Here is a 19,085-nt window from a genome sequence, read left to right on the forward strand (position 1 = left end):
ATTGTCCTTGACATGTATCCATGTGTGTGTGGCAGTCAGCCCAAATGGATTGTCACATGCCTTCCCAGAAGCAATGCACCATCTCAGTTTTGCCCAGAGATGGAGTAGGACACGGCTCGCACAGGACATGCCACGTGCTTTGTTCAGCTCTGCATCTGACTTGTTTGTACTAGTTATTCAGTCACCACTCCAGGCCATTGGGAAAGGAGCCGTGTTTGCTCTGTGGTGTGTAGCACTATGCTTGCCCCATGTTTCTGATTAGTGTGGTAAGCAGAGTAGTGAGTGCCTATCCAGGGTCAGCAAACAAGTACCCTGCTGCTGCTCTCTCCTCCCATCCCCCGGCCCCTTGGAGAAATCTGGCCTGCGACATCTCACACTGGACTCGGGCCCTTGCCTGAGCTAGAGCTCTAGGCCACTGGATCAGTATATGTTTATACAAGTCACAGAATATGGTGAATTCTTTCAGCAGTCTTCCTAAATCTTACATTCTTAGGATGGGGCTATTACATGCTTTTGTCACTCAGTCACCAACCATAAATCCCACCCATCAAGATCCAAACTCTACAGCTTTTATATAAATTCAGTGTTTGACAATTAAAAACCACCATTCCACCTGTGACAGACTGAGGCTCTCCTGGGCAAACCTGGTGGAATTTTCATAAACCTTCCTGAATTAGGTTTAATCCTTTTGGGGTCCATTGCATTAAACATGCCATTGTGTAGGTGGTGTTGTATGTAGTTCTTCTAGAAGGAGGGGGAAGCTAATGTCATTCCTCCAGTGATCAGCCCTTTGAAGCCACCCCTGGAGAGGTGGGCATGGATTAGTTCACGCTGGATTCTCCAGGGACCAGCAGACAAAAAGGGTTTGGGGATAAATAACTCAGGGCCTTCTTCCTGATCCAGCAAATGGTCAGGACACCTGGTCCATGAAGTAGCCCAATCCTAAGGTGGGGCCGGAAGGACTGGGCCTACTGGGGCCTAATAAAGACCATGCTAGTTCCGAGCTGAAGCTGTGGTGAACTTGAAACCACAAGGAGACCTCTTGGATGGGGTTTTTAAGGCCTGTTCCTGCCAGAGGCCTGTTAGATCTGTGGTAAGCTCTGGTAAGCTTATTAGCAGGCATGTAGGTTCTTTTGTTGTTAATGTTTTCTCTGTAGTGCTTTTACCTTATGAATAAGGTAGGCTTGCATAGGAAGTGCCGTGTGGTACCTTATAATGGTGGGCAATTGCACTTTTGGTCTCTGAATACAAAAGAAGCAGGCCTGCTTAGGCAGTCTCTTCCTTGGGATTTCACAGTATAGTCAGGGGACATGAAGCCTGGAAATACCCAGGGCAGAAGGGATTGAGATGCGGGTCTCCGTTCAAGAGCCCAGTGACCCTGAAGCCCAGAGTGGGTGCCCTTGCTAGACCACAGAGCGAGATTACAGGGGCAGTGCTCTTGAAGCATGAAACCATCATGATGGAAACGTTTGTGGCTTCCGCTGAAGGGGAGTTTCCCTAGAGCGCCCTGTTTGAACCAGACAGCAGGGCAGGAGTTGCTGAATACATGGCAGTACCGAGGGGACACCTTAAAATGCATCCACCCATGACGCTTGCGACAGGAGCCCTCACTGGACCAGACTGTGGTGATTCAAGAGAGAGGTGTGTGTGTGCTGGGATTGCCAGACCAACAGAAATCATGGAAGGGGTTGTTTGCTGTACACAGAGCTTTTATTTGAGCTACTACTATGTGATTGTCCAAATCTATCCAAGGACTCAAGTGGACAAAAACCAACCAGGATCTGAACAAATACAAAGTGTAAGTTCTAGCTGCCCACAGTAAGAAATCTTTAGCACTTGTGCCCTTTCCAGTCATGTCTGACGCAGATGAGTAATGTTCAAAAAATTCACAAGGCAAACAAACTAGGGGCTATTTATCTTTTTATTATAAATTTAGTATGAATGACCAATGGAAAAAGTCATAACAGAGTACCAAGAATGTTTGTCTATCAAAATTTTAGCAGCATTTAAACAGTACTAGGTTCCCATCTCCATCCAAACACTGTCTTCCACCCCCAGAACAGTAACCTCAGCCTGAATGGCATCAAGCCTTCTAGGCTGAGATTTAAGCCACGCTTGTTCCATGTTCTGCACTGCTGTGACAATCTCAACCTTAACATGGGTATCCACAGACTCTGTTAGTCTCAGGCCGGACTCTCATCCCCGCACAGCTCATGTCTACACCACAATCTGCAGTGTGATTGCAGAGTGGCTAAAAACAGCAGGGTAGGCGAGGAATGCAAGTTTGTACCCAGCCTGCACCGAGGCCTATGCCACCATATCTGTCCTGCTACTTTCAGCCATGCTGGTTCAGGCATGTCTGTCTGTGCTGCAGTCCCACCTCAGACTGCCGTGCAGGCCTGCTCTTAGTCACAATGAGCAGCATCTTATTCCACTGAAGAACACAGGGCTACGTGTGGAGGAGGGTGCTACCCAACATGCAAACCTGGCCCTAGAGTGTTTGTTAGTAACCAGAACACAGGCTGATCCGATAGCCTCAATTACACAACTGTACTCCTGAAAGCAATTCATTCATGGGGCAGGGCCCATTATTATTCATTACTTTCTAATCCCCAAGTGCCAGGCACACTTATTACCTACCTACCTTCCTCAATTTCTATGCGTGACTTTAGAGTACTGGCCATGTAATCACCCACCCATTTCTCTGATATTCTGCGGTGGAGAACTACTGGGGAAGGAGAAGATATTTAAGGCTTGATCTTGCTCCTGTTCAGGTTGATGGCAGGACTGAGTTCAGATTTGATAGGGGTGAGGGAAGATGGAAGATGAATATTTAGTGTATTTCAGATTCAAAACATAATTTAGTTAGTTGACTAATCACATGAACAGTAGTGTTAAGCATACAGAATAACGAGAACAAGCATAACTGTAAAATACTTTTTTGCTAGTTACAATCAAACATGAACAGTACTATCCCAGCTTTGCTGGTGATAGCTTAGTGAAAACAATCTTTAATTAGAAGTGAGAACAAACAGGTACACACACAGGTTGACAACAACATAACTCTAGCAAGCTATTTCCCTGCTTCTTTGGTACTTTCTAAACTTTCTTATCCAAAATATATAAGGGAAATGCACCATTAAAAAGTTACTGTTTGTAAGTATTTACAAAAGCAGTTGCCATATAGTATTGTACACAAAGATCAATCTGATATGAACAAAGTTATCTTACGAAAAGCACTTATGCACATGTTTTGTTCCAGTATCTTTTAACTTTAAAAAAATTCATGTTATGCAATCCTGTACCTCGCTTTATCTTATATCAAATAGACAAGAAACATTTCCCAATCCATACTCTTCTTTAAAAGATTAAAAAAATCACCACTGAAATGTTACATTATGTACAAACTTTACTAAATATTAAATTCTAGGCAATATTTTCACCCCACTTATATTATAACTTAGGTACTATTCCCTACTATATGCATATATTTCTTTAATATATAAGAACGGCACCACATTATATCACCATGTCACCAATATGACACATTGTTATATACAGTAGATAAGAAGTTAGATATGGAAGATGAATCCTTGCCAACTAGCATTTCCGTTGGACAGGTTAGCAAAGGCTTTTCTCCTCCCTCTCCTCCCCCCATGGGTGTTTCGTGCAGGAAGTGGCAATTCAGACATAGGGCAGAATCCCATACATCAAGATCGCCATGACTCCAGCACTGAACAAGCCAGCGACAGGAACTGTCACAAACCAGGCCAGAAAGATGTTGCGGAACAGACGCCAGTCAACAGCCTTCTTTGAACGTATCCAGCCGACTGCCACCACTGAACCAACCTTAGGAGTTTGAGAAGAGGGTTAAGGAGATACAAGGTTAACATCAAAAAGCCTCTAAGAGACTTCTATGATCAACCCAATGCCAATCAGCTGATACCCAGCAATGTAAGTAGCCAAGATCTTAAAATAATGCAGACTTCAGTGAAGACTGATGCTTTGTTAAAGGAAGGCTGGAATTTAACACTTGCAGGTTGCTGGGGTTAAAAAAAAATGAAGGAAAAACTCTCCCAGCAGCTGACTCTTAAATGTCTTTCATAGTATATGCATCAACTTGAAGCCAGCTTAATTAGATTCCGGTATCTCAGTCAAATGGCAATTAACTCTACTCGTATAAATGCAATTCTATGTGCCTCTGCCTTTTTAGGCCCCAATCCTGCAATGACCTCTATTTAGGCAGAGCACTGCACCCACCTAGAGCCTGTTGACTTCCATAGGCCCTGCATGGGCAAAGGGATCTTACTGTGTAGGGCTCGTTGCAGAACTGAGGCCTTAGACCGAGAGCTCTTTGGTGCAAGGACTGAGTTGTCCTTGGTGTTTGCCAAACATCTTGCACATTTTGGGTGCTACTGAAATCTAAAAAATAAAAACCTATGCAGTCTGCCAAGTATGTTTTCTAGTGTAAAACCTGGGCTCCTGTGCCAATCACTAATCACAGCAACTCTCCTTGTATCAAATGTTCATAGCCCTTCCTACAAATGACTAGACCAGCCTCATGATGTGGAGAATTCAATCAGTGTGGACGTCAAGGCAAGAGGGTGTTAACAGAGAAATACCCTTTGAGGAATAGTTAACAGAAGGGTTTGGCAGATCAACTTCTATGTACGTACTACTGTACGGGAGATAGTTTTTTAAGTATTGTAGCAATGGTGGCTTACTTCAGCGAAGTATAACACCACCTATGGGCAGCAACGGACTAGAGGAATGTTTTATTCATCTCAGGAAATATTGCCCAGAGGATTACGGCAGGATTACAAATTAATAACTGGGACATAGAGTTCCTCTGGCCCGAGAAGTAATGCAATTAATGATGTGGCCACTTGAGGACATAAAACATTTATTAGTAGCGGCACGACTCTTATTAGCTGGGAACTGGAAACAGAAAAAGCTTCTCTGTTAGGAAGTGCCTTGTGGGGATCTAGCAGTAACTGGTACATTACTGCATCAGAATAAGACTCAGCAAGGGAGACGGTTAAAATCTAACTTCCTTTCACTACATTTTCAGATCAGGAAATTCACCAGCTACAAGTCCACTTTTTTGAGTATGAAATAAATCGTTTGAGATTGAAGTTTCTTGGGGGTGGGAGGAACCTAACCATTTTAAAACAGTTTGTGGAAACAAGTATGCCCGGGAAGTTTTTCTAAATTGTATTTTCTTTCAACTCCTGAAGCAGCATCTTGGGCCTCCTCAGCTGGTATAAAATCTGTGTAACTCCATAGAAGCCAATGTTAAAATAGCAAGAAATCCTTCCAACATGGAAGAAACAAAAATTCCACAGACTGAATTTAATGGTGTTCTTCAACAATTAAAGGGAAAAGTGAGGCTAGCAGGGGAAGAATTGCTGACAGATCTATCAAACGGGGGCATAATTGCCTGAGGAAAGCGCTGAAAGCCCCATTTGTTAGGGCATTTAAAACTAGACACTATAATATGGACAAACGTGCTGTGTCAGAGAGCAGAGCTAGAAGAACTTGCAGCTCTTCTGTCTCTGGCTGCTTGGAGTCTATGGTCATGAAAGCTACTGGTCAGCTATGTCCAGCACCATGGTATAGGATTAACTGTCTTGCCATATGGGTGAAAGCCTAAAGAATGGATATGAGCTAGGCTAACAGAAGAGCTTGTGGGCATGCTACCATATTGTGGCTGAGCATCCTTCCTAAAGGAAGGCCCCAATCCCAGTCGCACTGTTATCAACAGGAATCTTTCCACTGAGCGCAAAGCGGAGCTGGATTTGGTCCTAAATGGCATCTTTGCCTGGACTAGACTGAACCACATTAATTTTTTAAAATAAAAACTTCCTTGCATTTAAAGAGGTTTAGTGACATTGGGCAGAGCAAGGTGTTTTAGGAGAGGGTGAAGAGAGACACTTTCCCTGAGGGAATAAATTAAGAGAAGATTTCACCTAATAAGGTCATGAGGGTATAAAAATCTGTTCAAAGAGAAATTTATTAGCTATGTAACATTTAATCTGAATAAACCCATCAGTCACTGATACACTAGTCTGGGGCTGGCAAGTATTGTAGATGGCCCCAGATGGTTTGCAGTTGTCTAGAGGTGGAGCGGCAACCAGCCTAAATAAAGAAAAACACAACAACAGCAGATTTCTGAATAGCCCCTTGGTCCAAAGAAAACTGTGTCTAGAAAGGATTGTGATGATACATTTAGGGCTTCTTTTTGGGGGGGTTATTTATAGCAATTTTTGAGTTTTATGTAGATGTTTGCTTGCATGGGAAGGACAGGCAAGGAAAAAAGAGAGGAGTTGTTGCCTTGTAAATCAGAGATGTGTACACGTGCACTGAGGATGAGATGGATATAGGAGACAGACTTGTTGAAAGTCTCTGGATAAGGATAAAAGGGGTAAAAAACAAGGCTGATGTCATGGTAAGGATCCACTACAGATCAGCTAACCAGGAACAAAAGGTGCATAAGACTTTTTTTTAAACAACTAACAAAATCATCCAACGCACAGGACTTGGTGGTGATGAGGGACTTCAACTACCCAGACATCAGTTAGGAAAATAACGCAGCAGAGCACAGATTATCCAACAAGTTCTTGGAATGTATTGGAGACATTTTTTTATTTCAGAAGGTGAAGAAAGCAACTAGGGGAGAGGCTGTTCTAGATGTGATTTTGGCAAATAGGGAGGAACTGGTTGAGAATTTGAAAGTGGATGGCAGTTTGGCTGCAAGTGATCGTGAAATGATAGAATTCATGATTCTAAGGAATGATAGGAGAGAAAACAGCACGATAAAGATAATGGATTTCAAGAAGGCAGACTTTAGCAAACTCAGGGAATTGGTAGGTAAGATCCCATGGGAAGCAAGTCTAAGGGGAAAAACAGTTCAAGAGAATTGGCAGTTTTTCAAAGAGACATTATTAAGGGCACAACCGCAAACTATTCCACTGTGTGGGAAAGATAGGAAATATGGTTAGAGACCTCCCTGGCTTAACCAGGAGATCTTTAATGATCTGAAACTCAAAAAAGAACCCTAAAAAAGTGGAAACTAGGTCAAATTACAAAGGATGAATATAAAAAATCTCCAGCACAATCATGTAGGGACAAAATGAAATTAAACTAGCTAGAGACATAAAGGGTAACAAGAAAACATTCAACATATACAAGCAAGAGGAAGACCAAGGACAGGGTAGGCCCATTACTCAGTGATGGGGGAAAGACAATAACGAAAATGTGGAAATGGCAGAAGTGCTAAATGACTATTTTATTTGTTTTCACCAAAACGTTTAGTAGTGATTGGACATTTAAGATAGTGAATACCAGTGATAATGAGGTAGGATCTGAGGTTAGAGATTAAAAACAAGTTAAAAATTACTTAGACAAGTTAGATGTCTTCAGGTCAGCAGGCCAGATGAAATACATCCTAGGATACTCAAGGAGCTGACTGAGGAGATATCTGAGCCTTTAGCGATTATCTTTGAAAACTCATGGAAGGCGGGAGAGATTCCAGAGGACTGGAAGAAGGCAAATAATGCCAAGCTATAAAAAGGGGAATAAGGATAACCCGGGAGATTATAAACCAGTCATCTTAACTTCAGTACCCAGAAATATAATGGAGCAAATAACCACGCACATCAATTTGCAAACACCTAGAAAGTAACAAGGTGATAAGTAAAAGTCAGCATGGATTTCTCAAGAACAAATCATATCAAACCAACCTGATAGCTTTCTTTGGCAGGGTAACAAGCCTTGTGGATGGGGGGAAGGAGTAGATGTGGTATATCTTGACATTAGTAAGGCTTTTGATATTGTCTCTCATGACTGTCTCATAAACAAACCAGGGAAATACAACCTAGATGGAGCTACTACAAGGTGGGTGCATAACTGGTTGGGAATCCATTCCCAGAGAGTAGTTATCAGTGATTCATAGTCAAGCTGGAAGAGCATATCAAATGGGGTCCTATAGGGATCAGTCCTGGGTCTGGGTCTGTTCAATATCTTTGTAAATAATGGCATAGTGAGTACACTTATAAAGTTTGGGACGATACTAAATTGGGAGAGGATAGCAAGTGTTTTGAAGGACAGCATTAAAATTCAAAATGATCTGGACAAACTGCAGAAATGGTCTGAAGTTAACAGGATGAAATTCAATAAAGACAAATGTAAAGTATTCCACTTAGGTAGGAACAATCAATTGCACCCATACAAAATGGGAAATGACTGCCTAGGAAGGAGTACTGTGGAAAGGGATTTGTGGGTTATAATGGACTACAAGCTAACTATGAGTCAAGAGTATATCACTGTTGCAAAAAAAGCGAACATCATTCTGGGATGTATTAGCAGGAGTGTTGTAAGCAAGACACAGGAAGTAAATTTTTTGCTCTATTCTGCACTGATAAGGCCTTAGCTGGAGTATTGTGTCCTGTTCTGGGAGCCACATTTCAGGAAAGATTTGGACAAACTGGAGGAAGTCCAGAGGAGAACAACAAAAATGATTTAAAGGTCTAGAAAACATGACCTATGAGGGACGATTGAAAAAACTGGTTTGTTTAGTACTGAGAAGAGAAGACCGAGAGGGGACATGATGACACTTAAGTACATAAAAGGTTGTTACAAGGAGGAGGGAGAAAAATTGTTCTCTTTAACCTCTGAGGATAGGACAAGAAGCAACGGGCTGAAATTGCAGCAAGGGAGGTTTAGGTTGGACATGAGGAAAAACTTCCTAACTGTCAGGATAGTTAAGCACTGGAATAAATTGCCTAGGGAGACTGTGGAATCTCCGTCATTGGAGGTTTTTAAGACCAGGTTAGACAAACATCTGCCAGGAATGGTCTAGTTATTACTTAGTCCTGCCTTGAGTGCACAGGACTGGACTAGTTGATCTACTGAATTCCCTTCCAGTCCTACACTTCTGGGTCTTTCAAGGTTCAAAAATCAGGATCTTTCAAGGCGCTTTGTAAATATTGTAATGAGCAGTATTTGTAAAGTTCCCTAGTACACTTTAATGCAGAACTCTCTCAAACAGCACTCCGTTAAAGCACTCCAGTGAACCTTTGGTGCGCACCAGCAGCGTCTACATGGACCAATTAATGTGCAACATATTAGTGCACTTTAGAAATCACTCCACCACAGTCCACGTTACTGCCCTGTGTAAACAAGCCCTTAGATACAAGTAAACATGTCTGGCGTTTATTGGATAAAAAACAGGTGTTTTGTCTGGTTTTGATATTGGGGTGTTTTATCAGTTAAAGCTTACAATCAGAACCCCTATGTATATTATACGTTTTACACAATTTTTGTATCCGCTTGTATTTCCAATCTATTGTGTAAGACTGACATTTGATACAGTAACCTGGTTTAGTGTGTAAGCAAGATGGAACTTTGAGTTTTTTCTTGGAATTTAAAAAGATATCAGCAATGATGGCATTGGTAAAACCAGCTCTAAACATTATGAAAGTTTAGTTTATTAATCATGATTTGATGGATTAAAGATTAGGAAAGCAGTTAAAACTTCAAAAGAGAAAAACTAAAATGATTTGTGGACATTCGATGACAGCTACCTTCAGATTGGTTTCAAACCCGTGCAGTTTGCCTTCATATGCTCTGCTTAACTACAGATGTATAGAACAAGTAGTTCTGCATTCAACAGTGGTGCCTGCTAAAATACACACTTCTGTACAGAGGATGTTTATAACACCCATTTGCCATTGCTATTTCAGTGCTGGACAAGCTAATCAAATCTGCCTGTCACGTTCAGCATAAGCTATTCAGAAGCCCCTGTGTGTTAAATCGTAGGCTTCATGGATTAGAATAAATACAGGCTAACTGCTAAAAGCCTAGTTCGAGTAATTTCTGGCATGTGAACCAATGGCCAAAACCAAAAGTTCCAGGGTCTGCTGCTACAATTGGCTCCTTGTAGATGGAACCGGCTTGGCTCACAAATGTTATACCTTGGAACAGCTGAAAGGTACCGAACGTTTAGGGGTTAGTGACTAAAGCCACAGGGACTCTGTGCCTTCCTGGATCTCTCCACAGGGACAGGGGTCTGGCCGTTGCAAAACTACGGATTTTTTCCTTTTAAATTTCGGAGCTTCTCACGGAATAGGAATGTTGCATTCCTACTCGCCATAGTTAGCAATTTAAGCTTTTGTCTGAACATTACATGTTGCACGTACACTGTATGAGAGTTTCCTCATGCTTTATTGAGGGTGCTCAACATAAGACCACTAAACATATGTTAACTTGACTACCTAAGTCTACAATAAGGTGTAAATGTAACACTGTGAACAGTAAACTACACTACTACACTGGTCAGATTCACACTGCCCAAATTAACATTATGATAAGAACCTTAAACTTTCCACCCTTTTGTGCAATTGCTCAGTTCTTTTGAATGTAATCTTTTTTTTTTGTTTGTTTGTTTGTGGTCATCAAAATCTATTTGGTGCATAACATAATGAAGGCAAAATGCAATGATCAGCATTGCTCATAATTTGACTGTTCTAGGTTGATATTATCACTGCAAACTCCAATACCTTGCAATGAGTGGAGCTTATTGGAATACCCACATTTGAGGCTACAAGTACCGTTAGCGCACACATTACTTCAATGCAAAATCCACTGTGAAGAAATAAAAAAAGATAGATGGAAAGGTTGTAGTATAAGAGTTACATGAAGGAAATCCCATGCCATGCACTTATCAAGACAGTGAAGTATGAACGATGGAAGGTGTCATAGCTTCTGAACACGCAGGAATGCTACAGATCTAGGCTCAAATGGCATGATCAAAGGAAAGCACATCAGCTACTTCTACTCCCAACATACCATGAAACTGTTTAATTTTGCTTGTGATCATTCTCTCTTTAGAGCTGTGGATGATATATTTGTGAAGGGTCACTTTGGGCAGAGTCTACCGAGTTCAAACCCTGTACGCTCCTATGCCCCAGTTACAACTGATTCTCAATCTGAAAATCAAAAATGTATTTTTTACAGTAAACTTTTCCAGTTCTACACTGATGAAAATATCTTTTTTTTTTTGTTTTTGAAAGAACAGAACTTGGCCATGCCTCAAAATAAATTTGATTTTGCCTTGCAGAAGAGAACTATTTCAGCTTTTTCCTGCATTGAATCATGCCATTGTACAGCGACCTGAGCAGCAAACTTAAAGATGTACAGTCCAGACTGCCATGACTGCAGTCACATGGCAAAAGCATACCTTGCAGTGTGTAGTACTGACAGGAAGTCCAACATTGGAAGCTACCACAACTGTGAACGCCGAAGCCAACTCAATAGTGAATCCACTGCAGGAAGCATAAGAAAACACTTCACAGTCACTCTTTGTATCAGTTTGGACTGACACCATGCAGTGTGCCAATGTCTTACCAGTATCTTCTTCAATTGTTTACTTCCAACTGAATTGGTCATAGAATTACATTGGGAGAACAATGGACTACTGAATAATGGAAACAATACACACTAGTTATCTGCATTAAACTGATTGCACAGCTCACTGCTTCAGGCCGTTTTACTACTCTACAGTCCAGTGAATCATGCTTAATTAGTCATTAGGTTAGCGGCAGCAGAGGTCTAGTATGCATTAAAGCAAAAATAAGAGTCAGATTAATATTTTTTAATGTTATGAAGCACATGAGGAAAAGCTAATTTTGTCATTTCCAAATTTCATAGTTTCCCATGTTAATTAGGACAGCAGTGGAATACTTTTGTCAACTAGACCTCTACAATTCAAATTCACACCACATTAAGTTACAGGGATTTTTTTAACAAGGTAAAGGGTCAAATGGGTTACCATTAGAATCAAATCAAAAGCAAACCCAGCAGTCCACACAATTAAAAATAAAACTAGAGCAGCAATTTCTCAAACTAGATCCTATTAGAAATTCAGGCAATCAAATTAGTAATCTTGTACATACCTCGAAGGTGTGATTGGTGTGAGGTCTTTACCCATAGTCTGGATAACTCTTCTACCCCAGACCCAGAGACCTACACAGATCCCAACACCTCCATAAAACAGCAGCCAGACAGGAGTCACAGCTTCTTGCATTACACCTCCTTGTTCATATATAAGCCAGAGAGCTACCAGAGGACCAATTGCATTGCTGAGAAAATAAAATCATTACATCGGAGTTATAAAAACAGAGGCAAGTGCTTTTCAACAAGTCACATTTGTTGTACTCATTTTTCTCCAAAACTGTGTGGCATTATTCTAATCCTATCGCACGAAATAGATTAAAACTTCGTACAATGTCATTTGTAAGGACGACTGCCGTGTGTGACAAATGTGATCAAAGCCAAATTCTGGACCCCCTTGTTGCCTACATTTCACTGTTGATCACTATGGCAGAAATTGACAGAAGTTTCTATTACGCAAATAATTTTCCAGAAATGCTAGATAGTTGGTAACCTTATAGATGTCGCTCCTGGAGCAACTGTTCTTTCTGCTGCAGTGCAGGTATCAAAAGGTGCTCTATCTGGCTGGACAAATGTCTCCACAATTTTGTTAAAACAGAATTTTAAATTATATCCATTTCACCAAAGGTGGGGGAGAGAACAGACACAGATTCATAGGCCAGAGGGAATCATTCGATCTTCTAGCCTGATTTTCTACATACCATAGGCCATAGAACAGAGGTGGGCAACTACTGCCTGTGGGCCGGATCCGGCCCCTCCGGGCTTTGGATCCGGCCCACGGGATCGCCCCCCATGGTGTCGAAGGCCCCGTGCCGCTCTCAGAAGCAGCCGGCACCATGTTCCTGGGGCCCGGGGGGGAGGGGGCAAGAGGGCTCCATGCGTTGCCCTTGCCTCCAGGCACCACCCCCTGCAGCTTCCATTGGCCGGGAACGGGGAACTGCGGCCAATGGGAGGTTCAGGGGAGGTACCTGGAGGCATGGCAAGGGCAGCGCCTGGAGCCCTGTGCCCCCCGCTCCCCCAGAGGCCGTGCAGGGACGTGGTTCCGGCCACTTCCAGGAGTGTTGCGGGGCCAGGGCAGGCATGCAGGGAGCCTGCCCTGGTCCCGGTGTGCACTGCTGCCACCCCAGAGCCACTTTAGGTAAGTGGCACCGGGCCGGAGCCTGAACCCCGTCCCCCAACTCCCTGCCTGCACCTCGCACCCCTCTTGCATCCCAAGCCCCCTCAAGGATTGAACTCACAACCCTGGGTTTAGTAGGCCAATGCTCAAACCACTGAACTATCCCTCCCGCCCAGTGTTGTTCATGTCCATTCCAATATCCACCCTCCTTCTCCTTTGTCGGAGTAGCCGGCAACAAGTAACTGAGGGGGTGGCAGGTCGACCGGGCTCTATACTGAGCGCCATGAAGGCGCGACTCCAGGGGGCGCCCAGGGCGGCCCGACGGATGCTGCTATGGGAAAAATCTTCCAGCTGTCATTCAGGTGTGCACACCTGATTGGAATGGACATGAACACCACATCTCGAAGAACAGCAGTTATGAGAAGGTAACCGTTTTGTTTTTTTTTTAAATTAAATCCAATCTTTGAATGCTCAGGGACGGGCAACACTGGGGCATGGCTGGTGTGCCTCTGTACCACATTAAACTCTGGCTGCAACATCAACCTTTTGTGGCCATTTACAGCTATTACAAGGTAAAGCAGCCTGACATGACACCGTGGACCCAGCTCTGCCCAGAAGCTGTGCCAAGGTCAGAGAAGGGCACCAGGGAGCTTGTAAGCCAGCTCTGTACACACCTCTGACTTGCACTCTGAAAGTATCAGCAACACCAGTATGTGCAACATCTTCTCCTTATGCCTTAATGCTGATGAGAAGTGTTGCCCTGCAGCTAATCAAGGCAGAATGACATAAAAGGGGAGAGACCTAACTCTAAATTAAATGCTGCATCTAAACTCTCAACTCAATGCTGTTACTCTGTGGTCTTTAGGGATTCCTTTCAGTGACTTAAGAGTCAGAATTATGGAAGAATATGGTGACATTCAAGGAAAAATCTGCAGTTTCTAGCAACACATCAGAGTTCCTTGATCAGAGTTTACATCTGCTATGTTGGCTGGCTCAAATTTAACATCCGCATTATTCTGTTGATGTTTCATATTTTCTCATTAGGAAAAAAAAATGTAGGAATGTGTGAAGCCAGCCTAAAGGAACAGACATTAAATAATTTTAAATATTTCCTCACCAAATACATGTAGAGGGAACATATTTAACATTTTTATGGCTTAAGTTGATCAGAGTGAGTGTGTCATGATTCTGAGGAGAGGAAAGGAAAGACAGAGCAGCACAATAAGGACAGCGGACTTCAAAAGAGCAGACTTTAACAAACAGGGAAGTGGTAGGTAGGATCCAATGGGAAGAAAATCTAAGGGGGAAAAGGAGTTCAGGAGAGCTGGCACCGTCTCAAGGCACAACAGCAAATTATTCCAGTGTGAACGAAAGATAGGAAAAATAGGAAGAGGGCAATATGGCTCCATCAGGAGCTCTTTAGTGACCAGAAAATCACAAAGGGATCCTTCAGAAAGTGGAAGCAAGGACAAATTGCTAAGGAGGAGTATCAAAGAATAGCACAAGCATGTAGGAAGAAAATCCGAAGGGCTAAGGCAAAAAATGAGTTCCATAAAAGGCAATAAGAAGAGGTTCTATGAGTACATTAGGAGAAAGAAAAAGACAAAGGAACGTGAGGTTCTCTACTCAGCGGGGAAGGAAAGCCAATCACTGATGACATCAAGAAGTCTGTGGTGTTTAATGCCTATTTTGCTTCAGTCTTCACTAAAAAGTGAAATGGTGATGAGATACTCAATACAATTAACATTAACAACAAGGGGGAAGGAATGCAAGCCAAAATATGGAAAGAATAGGTTCAAGAATATTAAGATAAGTTGGATGTACTCAAATCAGGAGGGCCTGATGAAATTCATCCAAAAATACTTAGTCTTAAGGAACTAGCTGAAGCAATCTTGGAACTGTTAGCAATGATCTTCGAGAACTCATGGAGGACACATGAGGTCTCGGAGGACTGGAGAAGGGCAAACACAGTAGTTAACTTTCAAAGGGGAACAAGGAGGACCTGCTGAATTATAGACCAGGCAGCCTAACTTCGATACCTGGAAAGATACTAGAATAAATTATTAAACAATCCATCTGTAAGCACCTAGAGTAGAACAGGATTATAAGGAATAGCCAGCACAAATTTGTCAAGAACAAACCATACCAAACCAACCTAATTTCCTTCAACAGAGTTACTGGCCTGGTAAATAGGGGAGAAGCAGTAGACATGATAAACACTGATTTTAGGAAGACTTTTGACATAGTTCTACATGACATTCTCATAACCAAACTTTGGAAGTTTGTGCTAGATGAAATTACTTTAAGTTGCATATACAACTGGTTGAAAGACCATACTGAAATAGTAGTTATCAAGGGTTTGCTGTCAAACTGGGAGGGCATATCTAGTGGAGTTCCACAGGGATCAGTCCTGGATCCAGTACTATTCAATATTTTCATTACATGACTTGGACAGTGGAGTGGAGAATATGCTTTCAAAATGTGCAGATAACACTAAAATGGGAGAGGCTGCATACACTTTGGAAGACAGGATTAGAATTCAAAATGACAAATTGGAGAATTGGTCTGAAGTCTCCAAGATAAATGCAAAATACTTCACTTAGGAAAGAAAAATGAAATGCACAACTACAAAATGGGGAATAACTGGCTAGGTGGTAGTACTGTTGAAAAGGATCTGGGGATTATAGGGGATCACAAATTGAACATAAGTCAACAATGTGATGCAGTTGCAAAAAAGGCTAATATTCTGGGGTGTATTAACAGGAGTGTTGTATGTAACAGATGGGAGGTAATCGTCCCACTTCTTTTGGCACTGGTGAAGCCTTGGCTGGAGTTCTGTGTCCAATTCTGGGTGCCACTGTGACGGTGCTCCTCATAAGGCTTTATGGAAATATGCTTATGAATATACATGACATAACTGGAATATGTTCTACGCTACGTATGACATGTAACATATCTATGTAAAGGTCATGATCTACTGAATCTATTAATCCTATTTGCATGCATGTATCATTTTTGTATTTGAAGTTATGAATATTGGCCGTGTACTGGCTTGATTTCTAAATAACCTTAGTAGAGCATTTGGTCAGTTCCTGGAGAAAGGAATTCGCAAAGTTAAATGCCCAGTCAAGCAGCACTTAAAGAACAATGCATCTTAGAAGGCTCCAATCCACATAAGAAGTCTTCCTGGAGACAGTCCAGATGCCAGGTGGGCAATGGCTGCTGCCTGTAAAAACTATGAGTCATGCGTGGACATGTGACTGGTCCAGGTGACTCCAGAACTCCATCTTGGAGCTGGACTTTGCATAGGAGAGAGGAGCGGGTCTCCACCCACAAGAAAAAGTCTATTTAAGTCTGTGGGAGACCCCTCCATTTTGTCTTCAGCTGGCTAAGGAGATAGCCTCTTCACCCCCAAGAAGACCTGAAAGAAACTAGAACAAAACACAGTAACTACAGGGGGTGTGAGTGATTGCTGGACCTGGACTAAAAGGAGATTAGTCTGTAAAAGGAATCTTACTGGAACTGGGAGGTTTTGTCTGTATTCAATTTTATTAGACATAGACTTGCGGGTTTTATTTTATTTTGCGTGGTAATTCACTTTGTTCTGACTGTTACTACTTGGAACCACTTAAATCCTACTTTCTGTATTTAGTAAAATCATTTTTTACTTATTAATTAACCCAGATTTTGTATTAATACTTGGGGGGAGGCGGGCGGGCGCAAACAGCTGTGCATCTCTCTCTATCAGTGTTATAGAGGGCGAACAATTTATGAGTTTACCCTGTATAAACTTTATACAGGGTAAAATGGATTTATTTGGGGTTTGGACCCCATTGGGAGTTGGGCATCTGAGTGTCAAGGACAGGAACATTTCTGTAAGCAGCTTTCAATTGAGCCTACAGCTGTTAGGGGACATGGTTCAGACCTGGGTCTGGGTTTGCAGCAGGCTGGCGGGCCTGGCTCAAACCAGGCAGGACACTGAAGTCCTAAGCTGACTGGGCAGGAAAGCAGGGGCAGAAGTTGTCTTGGCACATCAGGTGGCAACTCCTAGGCGGTTTCTGTGATCCAGCCCGTCAGAGCCACATTTTAGGAAGGATGTGGGGAAACTGGAGAGGGTCCAGAGGAGAGGAACAAAAATGAGAAAAGGTTTAGAAAACCTGACCCTGTGAGGAATGGTTAAAAAACTGGGCATGTTCAGTCTTGAGAAAAGAAAATCAAGAGGGGAGCAGATAACAGTCTTCAAATATGTTTAAGGCTGTTATAAAGAGGACAGTGATCAATGGTCTGCCACGTCCAATGATAGTAGGACAAGAAGTAATTGGTTTAATCTACAGCAAGAGAGATTTATATTAGATATTAGGTAAAACTTTCTAACTATGAGGGTAGTTACTGTACTGGGATCTGTACTGGGCCCAGTCCTATTTAACATGTTCATAAACTATCTGGAAAAAGGGGTAAACAGTGAGGTGGCAAAATTTGCAGATGATACAAAACTACTCAAAATAGTTACATCCCAGACAGACTGCGAAGAGCTACAAAAGGATCTCACAAAACTGGGTAACTGGGCAACAAAATAGCAGATGAAATTTAATGTTGATAAATGCCAAGTAATGCACATTGGAAAACATAATCCTAACTATACATATACAATGATGGGGTCTAAATTAGTTGTTACCATTCAAGCAAGAGATCTTGGAGTCATTGTGGATAGTTCTCAGAAATCATCCACTCAATGTGCAGCGGCAGTCAAAAAAGCGAACAGAATGTTGGGAATCATCAAGAAAGGGATAGATAATAAGACAGAAAATATCCTATTGCCTCTATATAAATCCATGATACACCCACACCTTGAATACTGCGTGCAGATGTGGTCACACCATCTCAAAAATATATATATTGGAATTGGAAAAGGTTCAGAAAAGGGCAACAAAAATTATTAGGGATATAGAACGGCTTCCTAGGAGGAGAGATTAGTAAGACTGGGACTTTTCAGCTTGCAAAAGAGGCAGCTAAGGGGGGATATGATAGAGGTCTATAAAATCATGAGTGGTATAGAGAAAGTAAATAAGGAAGCATTATTTATTCCTCATAATACAAGAACAAGGGGCCACCAAATGAAATTCATAGGTAGCAGGTTTAAAATAAACACAAGAAAGTATTTTTTCACGCAACACACTGTCAACCTCTGGAACTCCTTGCCAGAGGGTGTTGTGAAGGCCAATACTATAACGGGGTTCAAAAGGGAGCTAGATAGATTCATGAAAGATAGGTCCATCAATGGCTATCAGCCAGGATAGGCAGGAATGGGGTCCCTTGCCTGTTTGCCAGAAGCTGGAATTGGGTGACAGGGCATGGATCACTTGATGATAACGTGTCTGTTCATTCCCTTTGGGGCACCTGCCATTGGCCACTGTCAGAGGACAGGATACTGGGCTTGATGGACCTTTGGTCTGATCCAGTATGGCCATTCTTACTATGTTCTTATGTTCATATTTTTGAGAAATCAGGTCACATGCTTCATTTAAGTACCTAAAGGTAAAATGAATGCTTTTGGAAATCTGGCCCCAGTGTACAGCTAAGCTGGGGTTCTATGAATGCTGTGTCACAATGCCAAGGCTAAGACCACTAAAGAAAGCATACTAACTGCCTTACCCAAGGAAAATATACTTTACCGATTGTACAGGACTTTCCTTGATATGGTATGTTGCAATAGGACTTGCTAATTGGTACTTCTCTTACCCCAACCCAAGAAAGCACAAAAGGAAAATGACATTGTAATTATCAGTTTCTAATCACATCTAAGTGATTACAAAACGGAAGATAAATAATTTTTAAAAGTCAAATGTAATTCAATAGATTTAAAATCTAACAGGCCACTACTCTCTTTACAAACTGATAATAGTGAGTAGGATTCTGAGAATGCAGAATCCAGGGATTGACAGTTACACTTGTCCTGGGTCCAGGACTGGCTATATTTACTCCTGGCACAGTACCAAAACACACAGCTAGAGCAAGG

The 19,085-nt window shown here is 42.1% G+C and overlaps 1 protein-coding gene across 8 annotated transcripts in view; it reads right to left on the reverse strand.

The window, feature by feature from the left end:
- Positions 1-1,885: 1,885 nt before the first annotated feature.
- SLC20A2 (solute carrier family 20 member 2) overlaps positions 1,886-19,085 on the reverse strand; it is a 71,917-nt gene continuing 54,717 nt past the window's right edge. For 7 of the 8 annotated variants that reach the window (XM_073340278.1, XM_073340272.1, XM_073340275.1 and 4 more), the window contains 3 exons: positions 11,955-12,140; positions 11,240-11,324; positions 1,886-3,849 (listed from right to left, as the gene is read on the reverse strand). In XM_073340278.1, coding sequence (XP_073196379.1) covers positions 3,685-3,849; positions 11,240-11,324; positions 11,955-12,140 — 436 coding nt within the window. In that variant the 3' untranslated portion in view covers positions 1,886-3,684. The remainder of the gene's footprint in view (positions 3,850-11,239; positions 11,325-11,954; positions 12,141-19,085) is intronic. The other variant, XM_073340279.1, reaches the window with a different exon arrangement.

This window comes from Lepidochelys kempii, chromosome 4 (assembly GCF_965140265.1).
Source record: "Lepidochelys kempii isolate rLepKem1 chromosome 4, rLepKem1.hap2, whole genome shotgun sequence".
In the NCBI taxonomy this organism is placed as follows: Eukaryota; Metazoa; Chordata; order Testudines; family Cheloniidae; genus Lepidochelys; species Lepidochelys kempii.